This window comes from Hyla sarda, chromosome 13 (assembly GCF_029499605.1).
Source record: "Hyla sarda isolate aHylSar1 chromosome 13, aHylSar1.hap1, whole genome shotgun sequence".
Lineage (NCBI taxonomy): Eukaryota > Metazoa > Chordata > Amphibia > Anura > Hylidae > Hyla > Hyla sarda.
In genome coordinates, this window is record NC_079201.1 from 16,444,705 (window position 1) to 16,465,184 (window position 20,480).

Genomic DNA, 20,480 nt, shown 5'->3' on the forward strand with positions numbered 1-20,480 from the left:
CTGGAAGCCTGTGCTAGCTTTTCTCCTGTGGTGTATATAGTAGTATATAGCAGTGTATATGGATACTGGAAGCCTGTACTAGCATTTCTCCTGCGGTGTATATAGTAGTATATAGCAGTGTATATGGATACTGGAAGCCTGTGCTAGCATTTCTCCTGCGGTGTTGCTATCAGTGTGTGAAGAGTGGGAGAAGAGAGTTGCATTGACAATCCAACACAATGGGCAGCACATTGAACACATTTTATAAGTGGTCAGAAACTTGTAAATAACTCATGAAAGAATAAAGTTACATTAAAACCAAGCACATCATTGTTTTTCTTGTGAAATTCCCAATACGTTTGATGTGTCACATGACCCTCTTCCTATTGAAAAAACAAAAGTTGGATTCAAAATGGCCGACTTCAAAATGGCCACCATGGTCACCACCCATCTTGAAAAGTTTCCCCCCCCCTCACACATACTAATGTGCCACACACAGGAAGTTAATATAACCAACCATTCCCATTTTAATAAGGTGTATCCATATAAATGGCCCACCCTGTGTGTGTATATATATATATATAAAGGTGTATCCATATAAATGGCCCACCCTGTGTGTGTATATATATATATATATAAAGGTGTATCCATATAAATGGCCCACCCTGTATGTTTGATGTGTAAGTTTAGTGTGGCATTGTCAGACCCATGAAGAACCATGTAAATTGTATGTCTTTCTTTTTCTCCCAATGTTCTGATATATACAAATAGTTTCACATAATTGCGGACTTTGAGGTTATATATTGCCTATAATAGGCAAATACCTTTTCTTGGGCAGTAGCATTATTTCCGATTGCTTTTTGAGAAGACATCAATATAAGTTATTTCCTTACTGAAAATGCACTTTCCTAGCAGCAAGGCACCTATAATGAGGTCATGAATAAGTAAAACCGTTAAAGGGCTTTTTTGACTCTTAAAAATTACACACAAATGGTTTACATGCTGTACGATTTGTCACTTACTAATGTACTGTCTGGAGCTGAAATGCCTTTGTAGGAAATTCTCTAATGCTGTCACATGACCAAGCTCCTGGTGTTGCTCTCCCGCTTGTATACAAATACATCCTGTATTCTGAACAAGAGGTTATCCCACCTCTCCCCTTCCCTATAGTATTTAGATGACGTGCCGAATCTCGGCTTTAAAGGGGTACTCCAGCCCTAAGACATCTTATCCCCTATGGAAAGGACTTTAGGGGTCCTGCCGCTGGGGCCCCCCGCAATCTTACATTCGGCACCCACCTCTTTGAGCTGCACGCCACGCTGCCAGCTCACAAACTGCCGGGTGCCGACCACGGGGCCAGAGAATCGTGACGTCACGCCCCTCCCTCGCTATGCAAGTCGATGGGAGTGGCGTGACGGCCGTCACGCCCCCTGCCATAGACTTGCATAGCAGGGGCGGGGAGTCGTGACGTCACAATACTCCGGCCCCGTGGTTGGCACCCAGCAGTTTGTAAGCTGGCAGCGCGGCGTGCAGCTCAAAAGAAGTGGGTGCTAAATGCAAGATTGCGGGGGTCCACAGTGGTGGGACCCCCGCAGTCAGACATCTTATCCCCTATCCTTTGGATAGGGGATAAGATGTCTAGGGACGGAGTACCCCTTTTGAAGGCAAACTCCAGTCAAAATTAACTTATCTTCTATTCACAGGATAGGGGATAAGTAGCTGATCTTGTGGGGTCCGACTGCTGGGACCCGGCTCTCAGTGAGAACTGCTTGCAGTAGATACGATCCAGGTAACAAGCTAAGATTAGGAGTGTTCCCTTTAAGAGAGTGCTCCTAATCTCAACTCGTTACCTGTTTAAAAGACACATGGGAGCCAGAAATCTCGCTGAATAATAGGGGACGAAGTACTTGCAAAAATGCTAATCAATTCATAACTTATTTTAAATGCGTTCTTCTGGATTTTTAAGATTTTTGGATTCTGGATAAGATGTCTCAGGGCCGGAGTACCCTTTTAATTGTTTCCCCTCCATATCTGTAACAGTGGTATTGTGTTTCACATGCTGGGCAGCAGCTCTAATGAGCATTACAATGACAAAGGTGTGACTTGTATCAGCGCTGTGTTATGTTGAAGTCAGCCATTACAGCATTACTTGACTCTTTGTAATAGAGGGATATGCAGGTAGGTATAAAAAGAAGTCATGTCAGTGAGAGGGAAGAGGAAACACAAGAACCTACCCTCCGCATCACAACAAAGGTTCTATACAGAACTGGGACAGATAATAAAAAAAAAAGAGAAATAACCACTTGCTAAGCATTCACACACACACTTATAGGTACTTTTCTATATTTTTATTAGCTTGGAAACATTTTTGCCGGTTTGTCTACTTTAACAACACTAATCACCATAGAATGTCATGCACCATGCTTTTCTAGTCCATTATATTTTACCACTGTGAGAGGGAAGAAAACACATGGGAACTGTATTGGTATACAAGATAAATCGGCACTGTCACTAGCGACATGTCAAATGTCTTGATCAGACTTTCACCGATTGGTAGATGCAGTCGGGAGAAGCACTTGGCCAACCACTTCTCTCCCAGGCTCACTGCCTTTTCTTCTCACTTTAGGAGATAGGCTCCATTGTAATAAGTCAAAGGAGATCTTTTCCTGCAGTCACATGAGATTGTAGGAAGCCAGGCAGAGAAGTGCTCAGCTAGTGATGGTTGGTGGTCTCAGCACTGATCAAAACTTTTGGTCTCTAGGACATGTCAAAAATTTGACATCACACTTTAGACCTACCCTCAGCAAACCCTGACAGCATCGAAACAACAGTGCTATACAAAGCTGGGAAAGATCATAAAAATTAGAAATTACAACCTTAAAGGGGTACTCCGGCTCTAAGATATCTTAGCCCCTTTCCAAAGGATAGTGGATAAGATGTCTGACTGCGGGGGTCCCGCCGCTGGAGACCCCCGCAATCTTACATTCGGCACCCACCTCTTTGAGCACGCCACGCTGCCAGCTCACAAACTGACGGGTGCCGACCAAGGGGCCGGAGTGTCGTGACGTCACAACTCCGCCCCCGTGTGACGTTATGCCCCTCCCTGCTATGCAAGTCTATGGGAGGGGGCGTGACGGCCATCACGCCCCCTCCCATAGACTTGCATAGCGGAGGACACTCCGGCCCCGTGGTCGGCACCCGGCAGTTTGGTTATGGAATAGGATGTCTTAGTGCCGGAGTACCCCTTTAATCGCCGAAGAATGTGTCATACATCATACCTTTTTTGTACAATATGGTTTCCCTTTCCAATCCCTTTCCGTATGATCGCTCAGTCAATCCCACCTCATTTGGTGATTGGCTGAGTGGGCCATCACCGCCAAGACCTGTTCATCTTGAAAGGTGGGGGTCGGAGCGCTCATTGGAAAGAGCCAGGTACCATTCTGGAGATGGCACCCCCCCCCCCAATGAGACACCTTTTTCCCCATGTTTATAAAGAATATGTTTTTAAAGGGTGGATTAACCCTTTAATACCCAATCTTCCCATTGCTAAAGCTTATTTGCCTCAATAGCCGTGTAACAGTTAACTGATAATCCTCTTTTTTTTTTTCTCTCTGGCGGTTTAGTAATCTGTACTTTATAATCATTCTGCCATTTTATTAATAGAAAGTTTGTAACAGACATAGTTCTGTCTGCACCGACTTAGGGCTCGTTCACATTGCCGTTGTGATCCGGTTATTGGAGCTCCGTCGTTCAGTCCATCGGAAGGACGAGAGTTGAGTGGAGAAAAAAATAGTAAATGTCTTTATTTTTTATTCAACATTATTTTCCTCCACTCAACTCCTGCAAATTACCGGAACCCCAATGGACCCCATTCTAGTCAATGGGTTCCTTCGGCCCCCGGCGGTGTCAGTTGTGCTTCGACCCATTCTGGGTCCAATTGGAGCACAACAGCAGTGTGAACTTAGCCTTAATAATGAGCCTATGATGAACTTGCTTTATACAAAGCAGCCAATATGAAGATGCAGATCTGCAGGGAGGAGGGAGAGGACAGAAGCCTGAACCAATAATGATGCAGTAGCCATTTCTCAGACCACCTCAGACTACCTGTAGGCACTGTACATAGACTGTAGTCACAAATCACAGCTCTGTCCTAATGGAGCCAAACTAGAAAACAGCCAAGGAGCAGGATTTGGGCAACATCAATAGCAGGTGGTCATCCCTTGTAGGTACAGACTTCCATATAACTTTTAAGCTCCTAACTGGACATTTGCTTTAATGGTGATTTTCACATAGAACAGCACAAGTATTACTTATACCAACACTGTAAGCTGTCAGAAGTAAGATTATTAGGATAACTGGGAATGACGTGAATAGGGAAAGGGGGATTTTATGGAAGGACTGAAAGGGTAAGGCTTCATGAAGCATTGTGAACATCTATATGTATAATCTCTAGGGTCACAGGAGGATTAGTAGAGGAATGAGGAAAAATCTCCTATAATATCCTTTAGTCATGGCTTCATGCTCAGCTTTGTAAATGTATACGTGAGGTTAACCCATTCCAACTGGACATGCATGTGAAACTGATGAGTCAGATGAAATGTGAAGATCAGCAAGCTACGGAAATGCTGGTCCCGCTATGGTTAACTCACCGATGTGTCTGGGTAGAGTCCGGCTGGTGATTGGTAAAGGGGGTGACATGGACTGTAGGGATGTTGTGTCGTCGTCCTGTGAGCAGCCGGCCTGGATGGCACGGAGGTAGCTGTGGCTGCGTGAGCGGAAGTAATTGGGTAGATGGAGGTCAAAAGCTTCAGTTTGGGACTGTTCAGAATCCCCAAACATGGCCTGAACAAAGGGGTAGCGCTCCCTCTTTTCTTCTGCTAACATTGGGTATCGTATATTTGGCTCCTCTGGAACTTGAGACAGGGGATACCTTTCCCTGTGCTCCTCAGGCACCTGACAAAGTGGATATTGTTCGTTCTCTTCTTCCTCTACTTGGCAAAGCTGGAATCTCTCTTGAGGTTCCTCTGGGACTTGACTTAAAGTGTATCTTTCCATTGGCTCCTCTGGGACCTGGCATAATGGATACCGATCCCTCGGTTCCTCAGCTACCTGACTGAGAGAATGATATCTTTCCCTCTGCTCTTCTATATCCTGTGTTTGGTACTGCAGGAGACATCGTGGCTCGGTATCCTAAGTGAATAAAGAAAGGCATTGTTAATGAACATCCAAATTTATTGATTATTCTTCTGGTAAATGGTCAGGCAAAATGTTATGTAAATTCTCATTTGCTTATTTGAAAATATTGAAATATTAAAGTGACAGGACGCCTCATAATGTTTCTTAAGCCACACAACCCAGACCATGGAGGCTGTAAGGACTGATTTATTTAAAAGACAGAACTATGGTTGGATCCAAATGATCAGTATATTTTAGAAAGTACTACTGTTATTTGGTAACCAATGTGATTTAAAGGTTATGGACACCTTTGCACTTATTTGTTTTCTAAATGTAAAATAAAGCAGGAGAGCGACAAAGATGATTGATGGTATGGGAGGATTACAGGACCAAGACAGGTTTTCTCTTAGGATTATTTAGTTTGGAGAAAATACTTTTTAGGGGCAATCTGATCACAATGTACAAATATATGAATGGACAGAACAGAGATCTTTCAATCTTTCTAGTGATCTTTTTATACCTAGGTGGGTAACCATGACAAGGGGGCTGTCAGGATCCGGACTGGTAAGCGGGGAGGACACGGGTGGTTGATCCTCTGTGTCAGTGAGGTGATGGTGTGGGCCGTACCAGGGGAACGGAATGTAAGGGGTTACTGGTATTCACCAGAGCCCACCGCAAAGCGGGATGGACTTGCAGCGGCAGGTAACCCCCAGGTCGTTCCACCCGATAGCGACTCAACCTCATTGACAGCTGAGACAGGTGCTGTACACAAGGACAAGGCAAGAGCAAGGTCGGACTGAGCAGAAGGTCTTGGCAGGCAGCAACGGTTCGTAGTCAGGGCCAACGGCAAGGGTCTGGATACACAGGCAATGGAACACACACAAACGCTTTCTCAGGGCACAAGGCAACGAGATCCGACAGGGTTTATATAGTGTAGGGAGTGCATGGAACTAATTGGGCCAGGCACCAATTAATGGTGCACTGGCCCTTTAAATCTGAGAGACCCGGCGCGCGCGCGCCCTAGAGAGCGGGGCCGCGCGCGCCGGGACTGAGCAGGAGGACGGGGCAGGTGAGAGACACGGGGCGCGATCCGAGAGCGGGCACGTCCCGTGCCTCGGATCGCTTCCCCTCCGGTGACATGGAAGCAGCACTCGCGGTCAGCGGTGCTGACCAGAGCGCTGCATACAGAGGCACGCCACGAGCGCTCCGGGGAAGCAGCGGGACCCGGAGCGCTCGGCGTGACAGGGGCATCCTCTACATCTAGAGGAAAGAAGGTTTCACCATCATCACAGACAGAGATTCTTTACTGTGAGAGCAGTGAGGAACTATGGAACTCTCCGCCTCATGATGTGATGTCTGACTCAATAAACAAGTTCAAGGGGGACGGCTTAAATGTTTTTCTAGAAAAATATAATGTTACAAGTTATAAATACTAGATTTATGTGTACAGAACGTTGATCTAGGGATTTATTCTGATGCCATATTGGAGTCGGGAAGGACTTTTTCCTCTGTTATGGGGCAACTGGCATCAACCCCATGGGGTTAATTTTTTTCCTTCCTCTGAATCACCAAAGTACAGTTTCAGGTTGAAGTTTATGGACTCTTGTCTTTTGTCAACCTTACAAACTATACTTACTATCTAGCTGTTGCCCATAAAAAGTTACTATAAATCTGCCGCACATACTTTTAGATTTTTTAGTGTTAGTGATAGGAGCAGGGAGGAGGAGGAGATTGAACACCAGCTCAAAGAATGGAAAGGGGGAAGAGAATCCTTGAAGGACAGCTCACATAGGCTGGAGAAAGAGAGGATGGCAGATACAAGGCAGTTTGCAGTGGAGAATCATACAAGCTATGTACATGTATGGAGAGACAATAAAGCTCTTACAGCAAGCTGCAGAGGCCGTAGAAACAAAAGTTATCAAAACTGTAATAACGACCTAAAGAAAAAATATGTTTTGCTCCATAATATGTACAAGGAAAAATGTAAATATAGTGTTTTCATAGACTGTAAGTCCATCTTTATTTAAAAAGAAAAAAAAAGAAAAAAACTGCTGTTTTGCCTGGAGATTACCCCCAAGTTGCCTTCTCCTGGTCCTCTGTCATTTCTAAGGCCAACTAATAATAGGATAAGAAGGGTGCTATGTTGGGTCCATGCAGGTAAGCCTGCGCTCTCTGAACCTGCACCAACCAGCCCGTGGGATAAGGTGTTCCTTGATGCTGTATATAATAAAATGTTGCTTATACTAATGCAAACACAACTATTAACTATGCCCACTTGATTCAGAAATCAAGAGTAAAATAATGTTTAATTTTTTTTTATTTGGATATATAACAGACAACACATTTCGAAGGAGACATTTCTTCTTCATCAGGTTCATGGATGGCGGTGAGTTCTGCACCATAAGGGCATAGTCATTAGTCGGCTTTGTGCCAATATAAGCACTATTTTCCTTGCAGACACATTGGGACCTAGTTTCAATCTAGTTTATCAGACTTGTCAAACTCAATCGGACGAAGGATGAATCATCTTCCTGGGAATGTTCCCAGAAAGACCATTCATGTACAAACGATATTTAGTCTATTGTATGAAAATTTAAAATACAGCCAACTACTTTTAAGATAATGACAGTCTGACATTGGTCGGCTAAATGATCATTTCACTCAATGAACAATTATTTTGGTTAAAATCTTCTGCTTTCATAGACTTTAATATGTATGGGCACCTTAATTCTGGGGCCACTAGGTTTCCCACAAAAAAACCTCTGATATTCAAGGTAAGAGGGACATCTGGGAGGAAAGATTTGTCCTGGGTCAATATTGGAGGCTTGAAATGAGCAGAAGAGAAGCAATTCCGACAACCAAGTTGCAAACCTGGGGAAAAAGAAGCTTGGAGCTGCTCTTCGACTAGGAAAGACAACTCTTTGGAATGCATTTTTAAGGTCATGCTTTCTCCAATTGGAAATTTTACACGGTTGCCAACTTGGCTGGTGACCATTGCACCTGGCAGTCTTATCAACAGAAGATCATGTTTTCACTTCAATAAAATAAATGGAAATACATTTTAGGCTAAATGTCCTACAGTTCATTAAGAAATGCACTTTATCGCAGAGTGTTTCATTGTGTGACACACGTAATAACTTTATATGCCAAGGCACTGTAACAATGGTACGCAGATTGGTATTGCAGTGGTTCTTTATCAGCCAGGAAAGTTCTGTCATGTTTGTATAGTTCCCATGGAATTAACAGATCCTCTCCACACAGCCATGAAATACACTGCGCTGCCTTATACAGAGTGGACAGTAACCACTCTACTTTTATGATATGCTTAAAGGGGTACTCCGGCTCTAGACATGTTAACTTGTGTTGAGCGAACTTACAGTAAATTGGCTCGTAGCGAACCTCGCTGCTCGGCTGTTGATTACCTTAGTCTGCATAAATTAGTTCAGCTTTCCTAGGGCTCTAGTTGCCTGGAAAAGATGGGTACAGACCTAGGAGACCTAAGACTGTCGTCCCGGACTTTTCAAGGCAACCAGAGCCCTTGGAAAGCTGAACTAATTTATGCAGACTAAAGTAATCAACAGCCGAGCTGCGAGGTTCGCTACGAGCCAATTTACTGTAAGTTCGCTCAACTATCCAAAGGATATGGCATAACATGTCTAATGCGGAGGTCCGGCCGCTGGGGACCCCCGCGATCTCTTTTGTGGCACTCCAGTCATCCAGTGCACGGAGCGAACTCCGCTCTACACTGGATGACTGGTGACCATAGCCCTGATGCCCCCTCCATTCATGTCTATGGGAGGAGGCATGACGGCTGTGTACCGGCCATCACGCCCCCTACCATAGACATGAATGGAGGGGGCGTGGCGTGTAGACTGTACCAAGGGCTACGTACACATGTACATAGGTCATTACATGATGTATGGTATATTCTCCACATACTTTATATGGCTGCCTGTGGCGAGAGAGGGGAGGACTGCGGGATCCTGCATAAATTTACTTGCTGATGGACTACTTCAGGTATAGTAAAGTTATTAGTTATCTGTTCATTTAATTAATGGTAAATCTTATACAATATCCGATGGATCTGATTAATTCTTTTTTTTTTTTTTTAAAGAAGTGTATCTAAACTGAGTGAGAATTTGTATCATTCTGTTCTATTTATTTCTGTATTGTTCTTTAGGCCGTGTTTGTTATCTATTGGCCAATTCTGTTTTGTGAAACAATTTTCTTGAAAAATTCAATAAAAATTTTTTTGAACCACAAACATGGAAGCCCCAGTCTTCCGCAATCATGAACGCCGGCCTGAGGATCACGGGTGGTCCCAGAAGCCGGATTCCCTCGCAATCAGACATATTATTCCCTATCCTTTGAATAGGGGATAACATGTCTAGGGCCGGAGTACCCCTTTAAGAACCAAATGAAGGTACATGTAGGTGTACACCCCTACTCACCTGACATAGACTGCCCTCCTCTGTTGCACTCTCAGTCAGCTGATTGTAATCCTCGTCCCAGCTCTGGAACTTTGGGGGGGACAGGATGTCCATGGAGTCCACACGCTCCAGACTCCTAAGTAAAGAATAACAAACAATTCTGTATAGTGAACAAAAAATGTATAACAAATAAATAAATGCCCACACAATTAAGGGACACTGATTTACTGTAGTCCAGTGCCTAAATTGTTAACCCATAATACCCGTACTCTAAGGGAACACAACATGATTCTAGGGAATACCTGCATTTTTCTCATGCTTTATCTTTATTGGTTCCAACCGTGTATCTTTATTTGTTTCAACAAACTTAGAGGTATATCAATGTTACGTATTAGAAGTGCTAGTCTAGAGGTTTCACACTCAACATGTATAACCTGAATCTACAACCGAGGACATAACAATAAGTTTGGATTCTGCTCCTTATCTGCTGTTTCCCTAGTGCCTAGAAGTGGTTTTCCAGTGACAACAATGTATTCCGTATTCACAGAATAGGAGAAAAGTGTTTATTCAGGGGGTTCCAACCTATGGGACCCCACACAATCATGAGACCAGGGACCCAACTCTCCCAGAAGTCGGACCCCCCTGTGATCAGACACTTTTCCAGCAAGAAGTTTTATTGCTGGAATACTGCATTAAGGCACTGATAAGAGTAGATAGGTAGCAGAATCAGTCATGTCCTTGGTTTTATTTCCTAATTAATTTCCCCAAACGAAACAAGTGACATCAATATTCCTCGAAGGCTGTACCTATACACTGTTGGCTAGGGGATACGTTTTCATTGCTGGAATACCCCTTTAACTATATTCATTACCAGGAAATTCTCTGCACTGAAACTAGACATGAATTGATTTGTATCAATTTGTTAGAATCCAAACTTGTAATTTGTTGCAGACTTATTGTTACAGTGTGCGCTCCGGTCCCCACTCCTGGACCGGAGCGCTCACTGCCCCTGTCCCGGTCCTCAGCATCCCTGCGCGTCCTGGTCAGACACGCTGACCGGGAGCGCAGAGTTATCCCCGATGGGGATGCGGTTAGCGTGGCGGGAGGTTCCCGCTCATGTGCCGCATCCCGACACTGTCCCCTACCTTCTGCGGCTCCACGTCGCTCCTCTGTGTCCCGGCACGCGGCCCCGCTCTCTAGGGCGCGCGCGCGTGCCGGCTTCATGAAATTTAAAGGGCCAGCGCACCATTAATTGGTGCCTGGCCCAAAGGCCTCTATAAATGTTTCCTGCCCCTTCCTGTCCTTGCCGGATCTTTGTGCCTCGTGCCAAGAGAAAGTGTTCCATAATATTAAAGTGTTCCCTGCCTGTTGCCGACCATTGCCCACGACCACCGCCTCTGAACCCGTGCTGCCTGCCTAGACCTGTTGCTAGTGACTTCCGCTTCTGATCCTGTGCCGCCTGCCCTGACCTTTGCTACGTCTGACTACGCTTCTGCCTGTTCCTCCTGTACTGCGCCTATCTCAGCAACCAGAGGGGTTGAGTCGTTATCTGGTGGAACAACCTGGGGGCTACCTGCCGCAGCAAGACCATCCCACTTTGCGGCGGGCTCTGGTGAAGACCAGTAGCTCCTTAGATTCCGTCCCCTGGGTACGGCCCACGCCATCACCCCTCTGGTCCAGTGGATCCACCTCCAGTCACCTGTCCAGACCATTACACTTATTGCTCATACAGTTGAAGGGACTCCTGTCAAAGGGAGGAGTCCCTGCTCCTGTATAGTGAGCAGCCTGCAGTGTCAGTGTTTACATCTCAGCCTGCACTCACTACATTTGTTGTCCAGGTGCTCTGTACCCGTCTCTGCGAATGTTTACTGTACAGAAGCAGGGACCAGGATAATTTGTCATTTATTCACATAAATCTCGGCTCATTCTGAGTAAGTAGTCAAGTGGATGGTGCTATTGAGTGATTGACAGTTATCTGCATACAACTATGAATACAGAGAGAGCTGTTCTAGAACTTTTCCCATAAAACCATATATGAATATGCTCAGCTCCTCCTGCACTATAAAATAATATCAGCATATTGTACTGTATTGTATATATCATCTGCTCAGCTCCTCCTGCTCTATAAAATAATACCAGCATATTGTACTGTATTGTATATATCATCTGCTCAGCTCCTCCTGCTCTATAAAATAATACCTGCAGATTGTACTGTATTGTATATATCATCTGCTCAGCTCCTCCTGCTCTATAAAATAATACCAACAGATTGTACTGTATCGTATATATCATCTGCTCAGCTCCTCCTGCTCTATAACATGATACCTGCAGATTGTACTGTATTGTATATATCATCTGCTCAGCTCCTCCTGCTCTATAACATGATACCTGCAGATTGTTCTGTATTGTATATATCATCTGCTCAGCTCCTCCTGCTCTATAACATGTTACCTGCAGATTGTACTGTATTGTATATATCATCTGCTCAGCTCTTCATGCTTTTTAACATGATACCTGCAGATTGTACTGTATTGTATATATCATCTGCTCAGCTCCTCCTGCTCTATAACAGGATACCTGCAGATTGTACTGTATTGTATATATCATCTGCTCAGCTCCTCCTGCTCTATAACATGAAACCTGCAAATTGCACTGTATTGTATATATCATCTGCTCAGCTCCTCTTGCTCTATAACATACCTGCAGATTGTACTGTATTGTATATATCATCTGCTCAGCTCCTCCTGCTCTATAACATGAAACCTACAGATTGCACTGTATTGTATATATCATCTGCTCAGCTCCTCCTGCTCTATAACATGATACCTGCAGATTGTACTGTATTGTATATATCATCTGCTCAGCTCCTCCTGCTCTATAACATGATACCTGCAGATTGTACTGTATTGTATATTTCATCTGCTCAGCTCCTCCTGCTCTATAACATGATACCTGCAGATTGTACTGTATTGTATATATCATCTGCTCAGCTCCTCCTGCTCTATAACATGATACCTGCAGATGTGATTGCACGTGTTCTCTTTCAGATAGGCTGCAGTGTTGTATAAAACAATGAGTTTAATCATTGGCCTATGCACGTATTGCAGAATTGAGCAGATCCTGGATTTTTTCAAAATGTGTTATAGCCACTATTACACTATTATATCACAATATAACAATGTCATGTTAAATTATAGCACACATACAATTACATTTTATTTAGTAAAGTAAATATAAACCAATAGATGAATGCAGTCGTATTACTGCATGGACACCACAGGGGGGCACTATATTCACAGGAGTCATCTCCATAAGATCTGTTCCCTTTCCTGAGCTTTAGGTGTCCGTCTATATTTGTGTCAGTGGTAAAAATAGTAAAACCTCTTCCTAGTACCTCTGCGTGGTGCTCTGCTCACTTAGTGACTGTTGTGTGGCCTTGAGGTAGCTCTGCCTCCTTGCTGCAGTTTTGGGGGAAGGTTGGGGGCTCCCTTCTGAATCTTCGCTGTCTGCATCACCCATAGCTTTAATGTAGCTTCCACTACGCATCCGTCGACACGGGATGTCATCATCTTTACATGGTGCTCCAGTCCACTCTCCGCTCGGCACCTGTAAATTAGATATATCTATATCAGACAAAGAAATCTAAAAACTGACAAAAATAAATGAACCTTTCTATCTAGAGCAGCTTATATACTGGGGAAAGCAATAGGAAAGAAAAAAAGAAACCTGCCAAATGTATCGCTTATGAGAGAACGGTCCTTAGAATAAACATATTAGTATTTGTGGACTGCATAAATGATGCTGCTTTGTATTTGACTGCTGGTAAAAGGAATGTGTACAGTCACATTCAAAATTATTCGAAATAATTTGATAAAATTAAAAACTTTTCGCTGTTTGTAAAAAAAAAAAAGCAAAACAAAACCAATCAAACAAAAATTTTTTTATCACTCAACAGAACTAATACAACTAGTAATTTCTCCAAATTCAAAACAAACTTAATAGAGAACCCTTTTTCTGTTTCATCGCCTCACAGAAGTGAATCCTAAAATTTATTTCTATGGTTTTGAAGCTGACTTTTTGTGTAGTTTTTTTGGGGGTCAGTAGAAGTGTATATCTTGGAGTTCGGGCATGGAGCCCTTCAGTGTTTAGTTTACACCTTAACACTGAAGGTGCAAATGGAAACCTCAGCACCTGCTGCCACCAAATCTATTGCTTTCGAAGGGTTTTGACCAGCGGCCTCCTCAGGAATCTGGTGGCAGCAGGTGATGGCTTCCTCTTTCTGCCGCATCCAGGTTGTGTAACCAGTGTTCTTCAAAAAATTATTGATGATCCATCCTTAAAAGGATACTCCACCTCTAGATATCTTATCCCCTATCCATCGGATAGGAGATAAGATGTCTGATTGCGTGGAGTTCTGCCGCTGGGGTTCCCCGCGATCTCCCTGCTGCGCCCAGCGTTCGTATAGAGAGTTGGGTGCAGCACCCGAGGCTTGTGACGTCACGGCCACACCCAGCTCGTGACATCACGGCCATGCCCCCTCAATGCAAGTTTATGGGACGTCACGCCCCCTCCCATAGACTTGCATTGAGGGGTCGTGGTCGTGACATCACGAGCGGGGCATGACCGTGACATCACGAGCCTCCGCCCCGCATCGTCAGTCATCCAGCATGGAGCAAAGTTCGCTAGGTGCACAGGATGTCTGGGGTGCCATAGCCGAGTTCACGGGGGTCACCAGCGGCGGGACCCCTGCGATCAGACATCTTATGCCCTATCTTTTGGATAGGGAATAGCAAGTCTAGGAGCAACGTACCCCTTTAAAGATAGATCATCAATGTCAGATTGATGGGGTGTCAACATCCGGCACCATTGTCGATCAACTGTTTGGTAGAAGCTTTGTGCCGGTAGACACAGCTGACCGCTCTGTACATTGTGTATAGGCCAATTGGGTTACTGAAGTGAATGGGAGCTGATCTGCAGTAATCCAGTACAACCACTTCATGGAGCTATCTGCTTCCGCACGGATTCACTGTGTATGCCAGAGCACCAACGCATGTGCCAGGAGTCAGCACCTCACTGATATGGTCAACAAAATCCAAACCAGACCAAGTATTTGATATGTTTTATCTAAAGCACTTTACCTATTCAGGGTGCTGAATAATTCTGAGACTGCAGTAGTCATTGAAAATGGTAACAGTATTTTGTTTTAAATTTGGAGAAACCACTTGTTATGTTACTCGTGGAGTCGTGTGGAGCTGTTTACATTGTCCTTTGATAAAAGTTTAGAAATGTTTTAAATAAACCTAATTTACAATGGGAGTTGAACAGTTTTGATTGAAAGTGTAGGTGAATTGATAAATAGGTGTTCTATGCTATTCCCACCCAATATCCAACTATTCAAACCTCTAAAGCTAGTTGGATATTATTAGAACTGGGAAAGATTTCACAGGATTGGGTACGTCCAATATCTGTCTAGATAAAATTTCTCTTAGCCGTACATATATAACGTAAGGTTATAGTCTTAAATTATAGTGTAAAATTTCTATCCATTTACACATTTTTGCCTTATAAATTTAGCTGATTTTATAGGTCACTCATTGACTTACAGGATAGTTACCCAGAGGTGGCACTAGAGAGACAGTTTTCTTCCTTCTGGAGGATAGCTTATTTAAATTCTATTTTTTCCCATGGAGCATTGCCTGTAAGACTGCATTATTAATCTTCTCAAATCCTAATTTATAATCTTATTTTTACTAAAAATACTCAACTAAGTTAAGCAATTATAACTTACCTGCAGATACTGGTAGCTAAGATCCTGGTGACAAGACTTGGACTTGAGCAGTGCTTTGTCTATGGTGGCTGATGCCTTCTGACACACGTCTCGAGCATGACTTAGTGTTAGTGTTGACCAAGAACCTCTTTTGAGCGATGATGTTGAGCTAACGGGGAGCACCTCACGAGGTGTTGGCAATGGGGACAAGGTAAGTGATGGGGGCTGGAAGGGTGTGAACTTGAGGTCATTATTGCTTTTGGATGCCTTCAACATGCTCTCACTGATAGTATTGTATCCACTCAAGAAATGTCGAGTTCCATGATCAGGACGCCTTCCGAGAGTCATCATGCCTGCTGGGTTGCGATAACTTCCTGTGTCACTGTCTAAATTGTCATCTGAACTCCACCATCCAGAAACTCCACCACTTCGAGCTTGTCCCTTACCATCCCCCTTCCCACGTTCTTTGCTTTTACTACGTTTTGTTCCTTTAGTCTCCTCCGACGAACCCTTTTTGCCATTCACACTGGCCCTTCCACCACCCTCAAGGGACTGTGACTTTGCAAACAGTTTTTGCACAGAGTGGACTAGATGACGAATACGCCCCGGGCTTTCACTACGGTCCTTGCCCTCTGGGGCTTGCCTTTGGAACTGAAGCGTACTGAAGCCATCTCTATGAATGGGCAACTGTTTTTCAAACTGGTCCAGGAGGCTGGCAGGAAGGCGGTTGATTTTTGCAGGAGGTGCATGTGGGGTTGGATATGGTGGCGTCTCCTCAGGAGGTTCATAATGGGAATTAAAGTGGATACGAGGAAAAGTGCTACTGTTAGAGAGCTGGTTGTTGAGGGGATACAGGCAATCAGGGTGTAGAGAGTTGTCGGGGTATCGAGGTTCCGGTGGATAGGCCTCGGTAGAACTGATTAGGTAAGGTGTCCGATCTTGTGGAACATATAGGGTGTCTGAATGAGAGTCCAGGTTCCCGGAGAGGTGCCGGCTACGGGTGTCCCCCAAACCCTTCATTGCAGATCATCTCGTCACAGGTTTCTAAGTTGGGTTTCAGAAGCTCTGAAAAAATAAATGTGCCTGTTAATATATATCTAAAATCTTCTACCGATTGCAAACATGGTATGGATTATTCTTGCTTCTGGTCTAACAGTACTTCTGTTTTGCGCTTATCCAGATACCCTTTGGGAACTTCTGCTAATACCGTTGCCTCATCATTTACAATAATTCTTTCCTTTGTTCAGCTGTCCTTCAGCCTGACTGTAATATCATCGCTGATTCCTCCCTCTGTGCCCTAAACTTTCATATGATTTATCAGAACTGCCAGCTTTCTCTTTACCATAATGGAAGGCGAGCTTGGTTCTTATGATGCCATCACTCTTGCCGGTAACTATTTCTGCCCTCCCCCATCCTTGCTAATACCCAAAATGGGGCATTCTTCACCCCCTCTTCACCTTACTGTCTCTTCATGTATCATTCTATCACTGCCCTTGTGACTATCCCTCTATTCTTCTATCCCTTGGCTCGGGATTAGAGATAAGAACACTGTTAGAAATTACAGCTTCTCCCTCCTCACCCCTACTCATGTTTTATACAATATAACGGTGGATGGGAGGGAGAGGAGCTGTCCCTAGTATGGCGGATCATAGACGCACAATTCTAATCTTCTCAGATTAACCTTTCACATGGAGATGAATTGCAATTTTCTATCGATACACCGCCATGTCCCACACTGCTGTGTTACCTTTATCTATGCAACTCTCACTCTTAGGCTGCATTCACATTACAATTTTCACACGTATGTTGGCATCCTGTCGAAATGGTAATGTCAACTTATATATGCACTGACCCTATTGACTTCAATAGCCAGTGAGTCAGTGACTACGTTTGGTCCATTTTCTGAACATATCTGCTTTTGGGCTGGGATCATAAAGTGCAGCACACCACGCTTTTGGGCATTTTTTTCCAAGTAGTGTGCCTCCAGCTATTGCAAAACTACAACTCCCAGCATGCCCGGACAGCCTTCGTCTATCCGGTCATGCAGGGAGTTGTAGTTTTGCAACAGCTAGAGGCACACTATTTGGAAAACACTGCTTTAGGGTACATTCATACGGCAGAATTTTTTAAAGCATATTTGCTGTGGAAAGTCCGCAGCAGATTTTCCTACCATTGACTTCAATGGGCCTAAAGGAAAATTTGCAAATCTGCCTCTATTGTGGATTTTCAGCTGACCCATTAAAGTCAATGGTAGCAAAATCCGTTGCAGATTTTCCTGCAGCAGATACACTGCGGAAATTCCGCAGGAAATCTGCCTGTGTGAATGTACCCTTGGGGTCCAAGTCGAAACAAGTATGTGTTCATAAAATCACCCAAATGTAGTCACTGGTTGACTATGTTCGGCCCATAGAAGTCAATGGTTTGTTTGCCCCATATTAGCAGGTTACCAACGTTGACATACAACATGTCAGAAAATTGGGATGTGAACACAGCCTTTGGCTGGGATCAAACCATATATAAAACATATACCTGTAATGTCCCAGTACGGGATGATGTGGCCCCGTACTGTCCTCCTGGGCTCCCCTGCAGCAAACCCCCATTATGTATATAGGTTTTCCTCATTTAATGTACTGTTGCTTTAATGTTTGGACCACATTGCTACTTCTGCTGAGGTCCAGTCAAGTTGTTCCAGTGTCCATACTTTATTGGAGGCCTCAAGCCTAAAGTCCTGCAGCCACAAGTCAGTCATCAGTAAGTCAAGGAAAACAAGGAGCCTCCAAGGAGGTGGCGGACATCAGGAGGCGCTGGACACACTCGGAGGGTAAAATCAACTTTAATCACGCCATCATGCAACGCGTTTCACAGATTATCTGCTTCATCAGGTTGCCTGATGCAGCAGATAATCTGTGAAACACGTTGCATGATGGGTGATTAAAGTTGATTTTACCCTCCGAGTGTGTCCAGCGCCTCCTGATGTCCGCCACCTCCTTGGAGGCTCCTTGTTTTCCTTGTGCATCTTTTTGAAGGTGGACCGGCTGCCGGCATACTTACACACAAGTTATTTTCCATTTTTACACTTGGCGAGTGTAACATTCTGGGTGAGCATTGTAATTACCTCTGTTCACCCTGGTTTTTAGTGGTAATGCGCTTGGTAGCGCCCTCTCTATTCCTTTGCTATCAGTAAGTCAAGTCATCTTATTGTCAGTCACCATCTCCGTCAAGTCAAGTCCACCTGTAGTCGCCATGGCCTGCACTAAAGTCAGTCTAACTACTGCAAATCCCAGCAAGCATGCGAGGCCCCCTGTGTCACTGGTCACCTCCCTGGGATATTTGGCTGTACTGCAAAGACTATATCACCTGTCTTGCCTCAGTAAAGCTGCCATTATCCTTAATCTGGCGTTGGTGTCTTCATTGTCCCTGCCTAGGATCAGCAGTATTACCTTCGGGTGGTTAAGGCTAAACCACACCCTGGCGTCACGACAAGAAGGGGTTAATACCATCTGCCCCTTGGGCCATAACATCTGCCCTGCATCTACCCTGCATTGCACCCCAATTCCACATACCTATAAGTAGATAATCATATGCAAGATTATGCACAATTCAGCGTTTTTTTTTATTTTATTTTTTTTAATATAAATTAAACCTATAGGTATACATTTCTATATTTCTTATATTATAAAAAGTAAACGTTCTTTCTGTAAGGTCTTTTCCTTGCAATTCAAGTCTTATCTTGTTACTGCGCATTTCCTGAAAACTAAAAGACTGAACGCAGCTTAAAATGTTCATTCACCATCAAATATGCGGAGGATACTGTATGTGTGAATACACCCTTACGTTTGACAGATAGCAAAAACGGGATGTAAACAAGCCCTAAGGTATAAAATTAGCGCACTGACACTGTATATAATCCTGATAGCAGAGCCACCGCTGTCATTGCTCTCCTGCTAGAGTAATAGTTCCTCGCTACTAAGCTGTGCCGTATTATATATTACATAATGCGATTATTATTACACTTAATGCCTCATTGCCCTTCTTACATGGCAGTCTGCCACATTCCTGTTATATTCACCTGGTGCCAGAAAAGGACGTGTCGTAAAGCAATAGCACCGTGTTCATAACGTTACGGAAAATCCCTCATCAACGTGAGATTTATCATTGTGAGACATAAATGAGAATGAGGAGAATCCTTTATATATGAACTGACAGACAGCAGCGAGCAGGGCCTAGGGTTGCTACCTGGACGGTATTTTAGGTATTTTACCGGCACGGACGGTATTTTTTATATTAAAAATACTGGCAATGCAATGGCCGGTATTTATCCAACCAATCCTCCAACTCCCGTAATGTTGCACCATATACTATACCAGTGTTTCCCAACCAGAGCGCCTGCAGCTGTTGGAAAACTACAACTCCCAGCATGCCCGGACAGCCGTTGGCTGTCCGGGCATGCTGGGAGTTGTAGTTTTGCAACAGCTGGAGGCACCCCTGGTTGGGAAACACTGACCTATACTATACAGTGATCCCTCAACAGAGGCAAATTGTCCAGCGCGAATATCAAAGAACAGGATGTTTATTCCAATAAAAGCCACAAAGACCAGGAGAACATGACAAGGTGACGCGTTTCGGTCCTAAAACTGGACCTTAGTCATATGACTAAGTCGTATGACTAAGAACCAGTTTTAGAACCGAAACGCGTCACCTTGTCATGTTCTCCTGGTCTTTGTGGCTTTTATTGGAATAAACATCCTGTTCTTTGATATTCGTGCTGGACAATTTGCCTCTGTTCGTTGTTTCCAGTCGTTGTTGCCCACGCCGGTCCTGGCGCGACGGGCTGAGGGAGTGAACTGGACTACACACATTCTTTGCTTGCAGTGATCCCTCAACATACGAGGGAAATTCGTTCCAAATGAACCATCGTCCGTGCAATAGTAATACAGTACAGTATAGAAAGTTATACTCGCGTGTCCCCGCCGCTCCGGACAGTCACCGCTGCCCTGGATCGTCGCTGTCATCACGTTACCGGGGTGTACTCGCTGCTCCGGACCGTCACCGCTGCCCAGGATCGTCACTCTCCATCGCCGTCATACGCACGGCTACGCACGCCGCTCCTATTGGATGACGTGACGTGA

General features: G+C 44.3%; 1 protein-coding gene and 1 long non-coding RNA gene across 2 annotated transcripts in view; one reads left to right on the forward strand and one right to left on the reverse strand.

Moving 5' to 3' along the window:
* Positions 1-20,480, forward strand: part of LOC130297461 (uncharacterized) — a 188,646-nt gene that overhangs the window by 130,775 nt on the left and 37,391 nt on the right. The window lies entirely within an intron of this gene.
* Positions 1-20,480, reverse strand: part of DLGAP4 (DLG associated protein 4) — a 201,823-nt gene that overhangs the window by 107,286 nt on the left and 74,057 nt on the right. The window contains exons 3-6 of the mRNA XM_056549957.1: positions 15,373-16,416; positions 12,979-13,190; positions 9,606-9,720; positions 4,629-5,169 (exon numbers count right to left, since the gene is read on the reverse strand). Of these exons, the coding sequence (XP_056405932.1) occupies positions 4,629-5,169; positions 9,606-9,720; positions 12,979-13,190; positions 15,373-16,371 (1,867 nt within the window). The 5' untranslated portion in view covers positions 16,372-16,416. The remainder of the gene's footprint in view (positions 1-4,628; positions 5,170-9,605; positions 9,721-12,978; positions 13,191-15,372; positions 16,417-20,480) is intronic.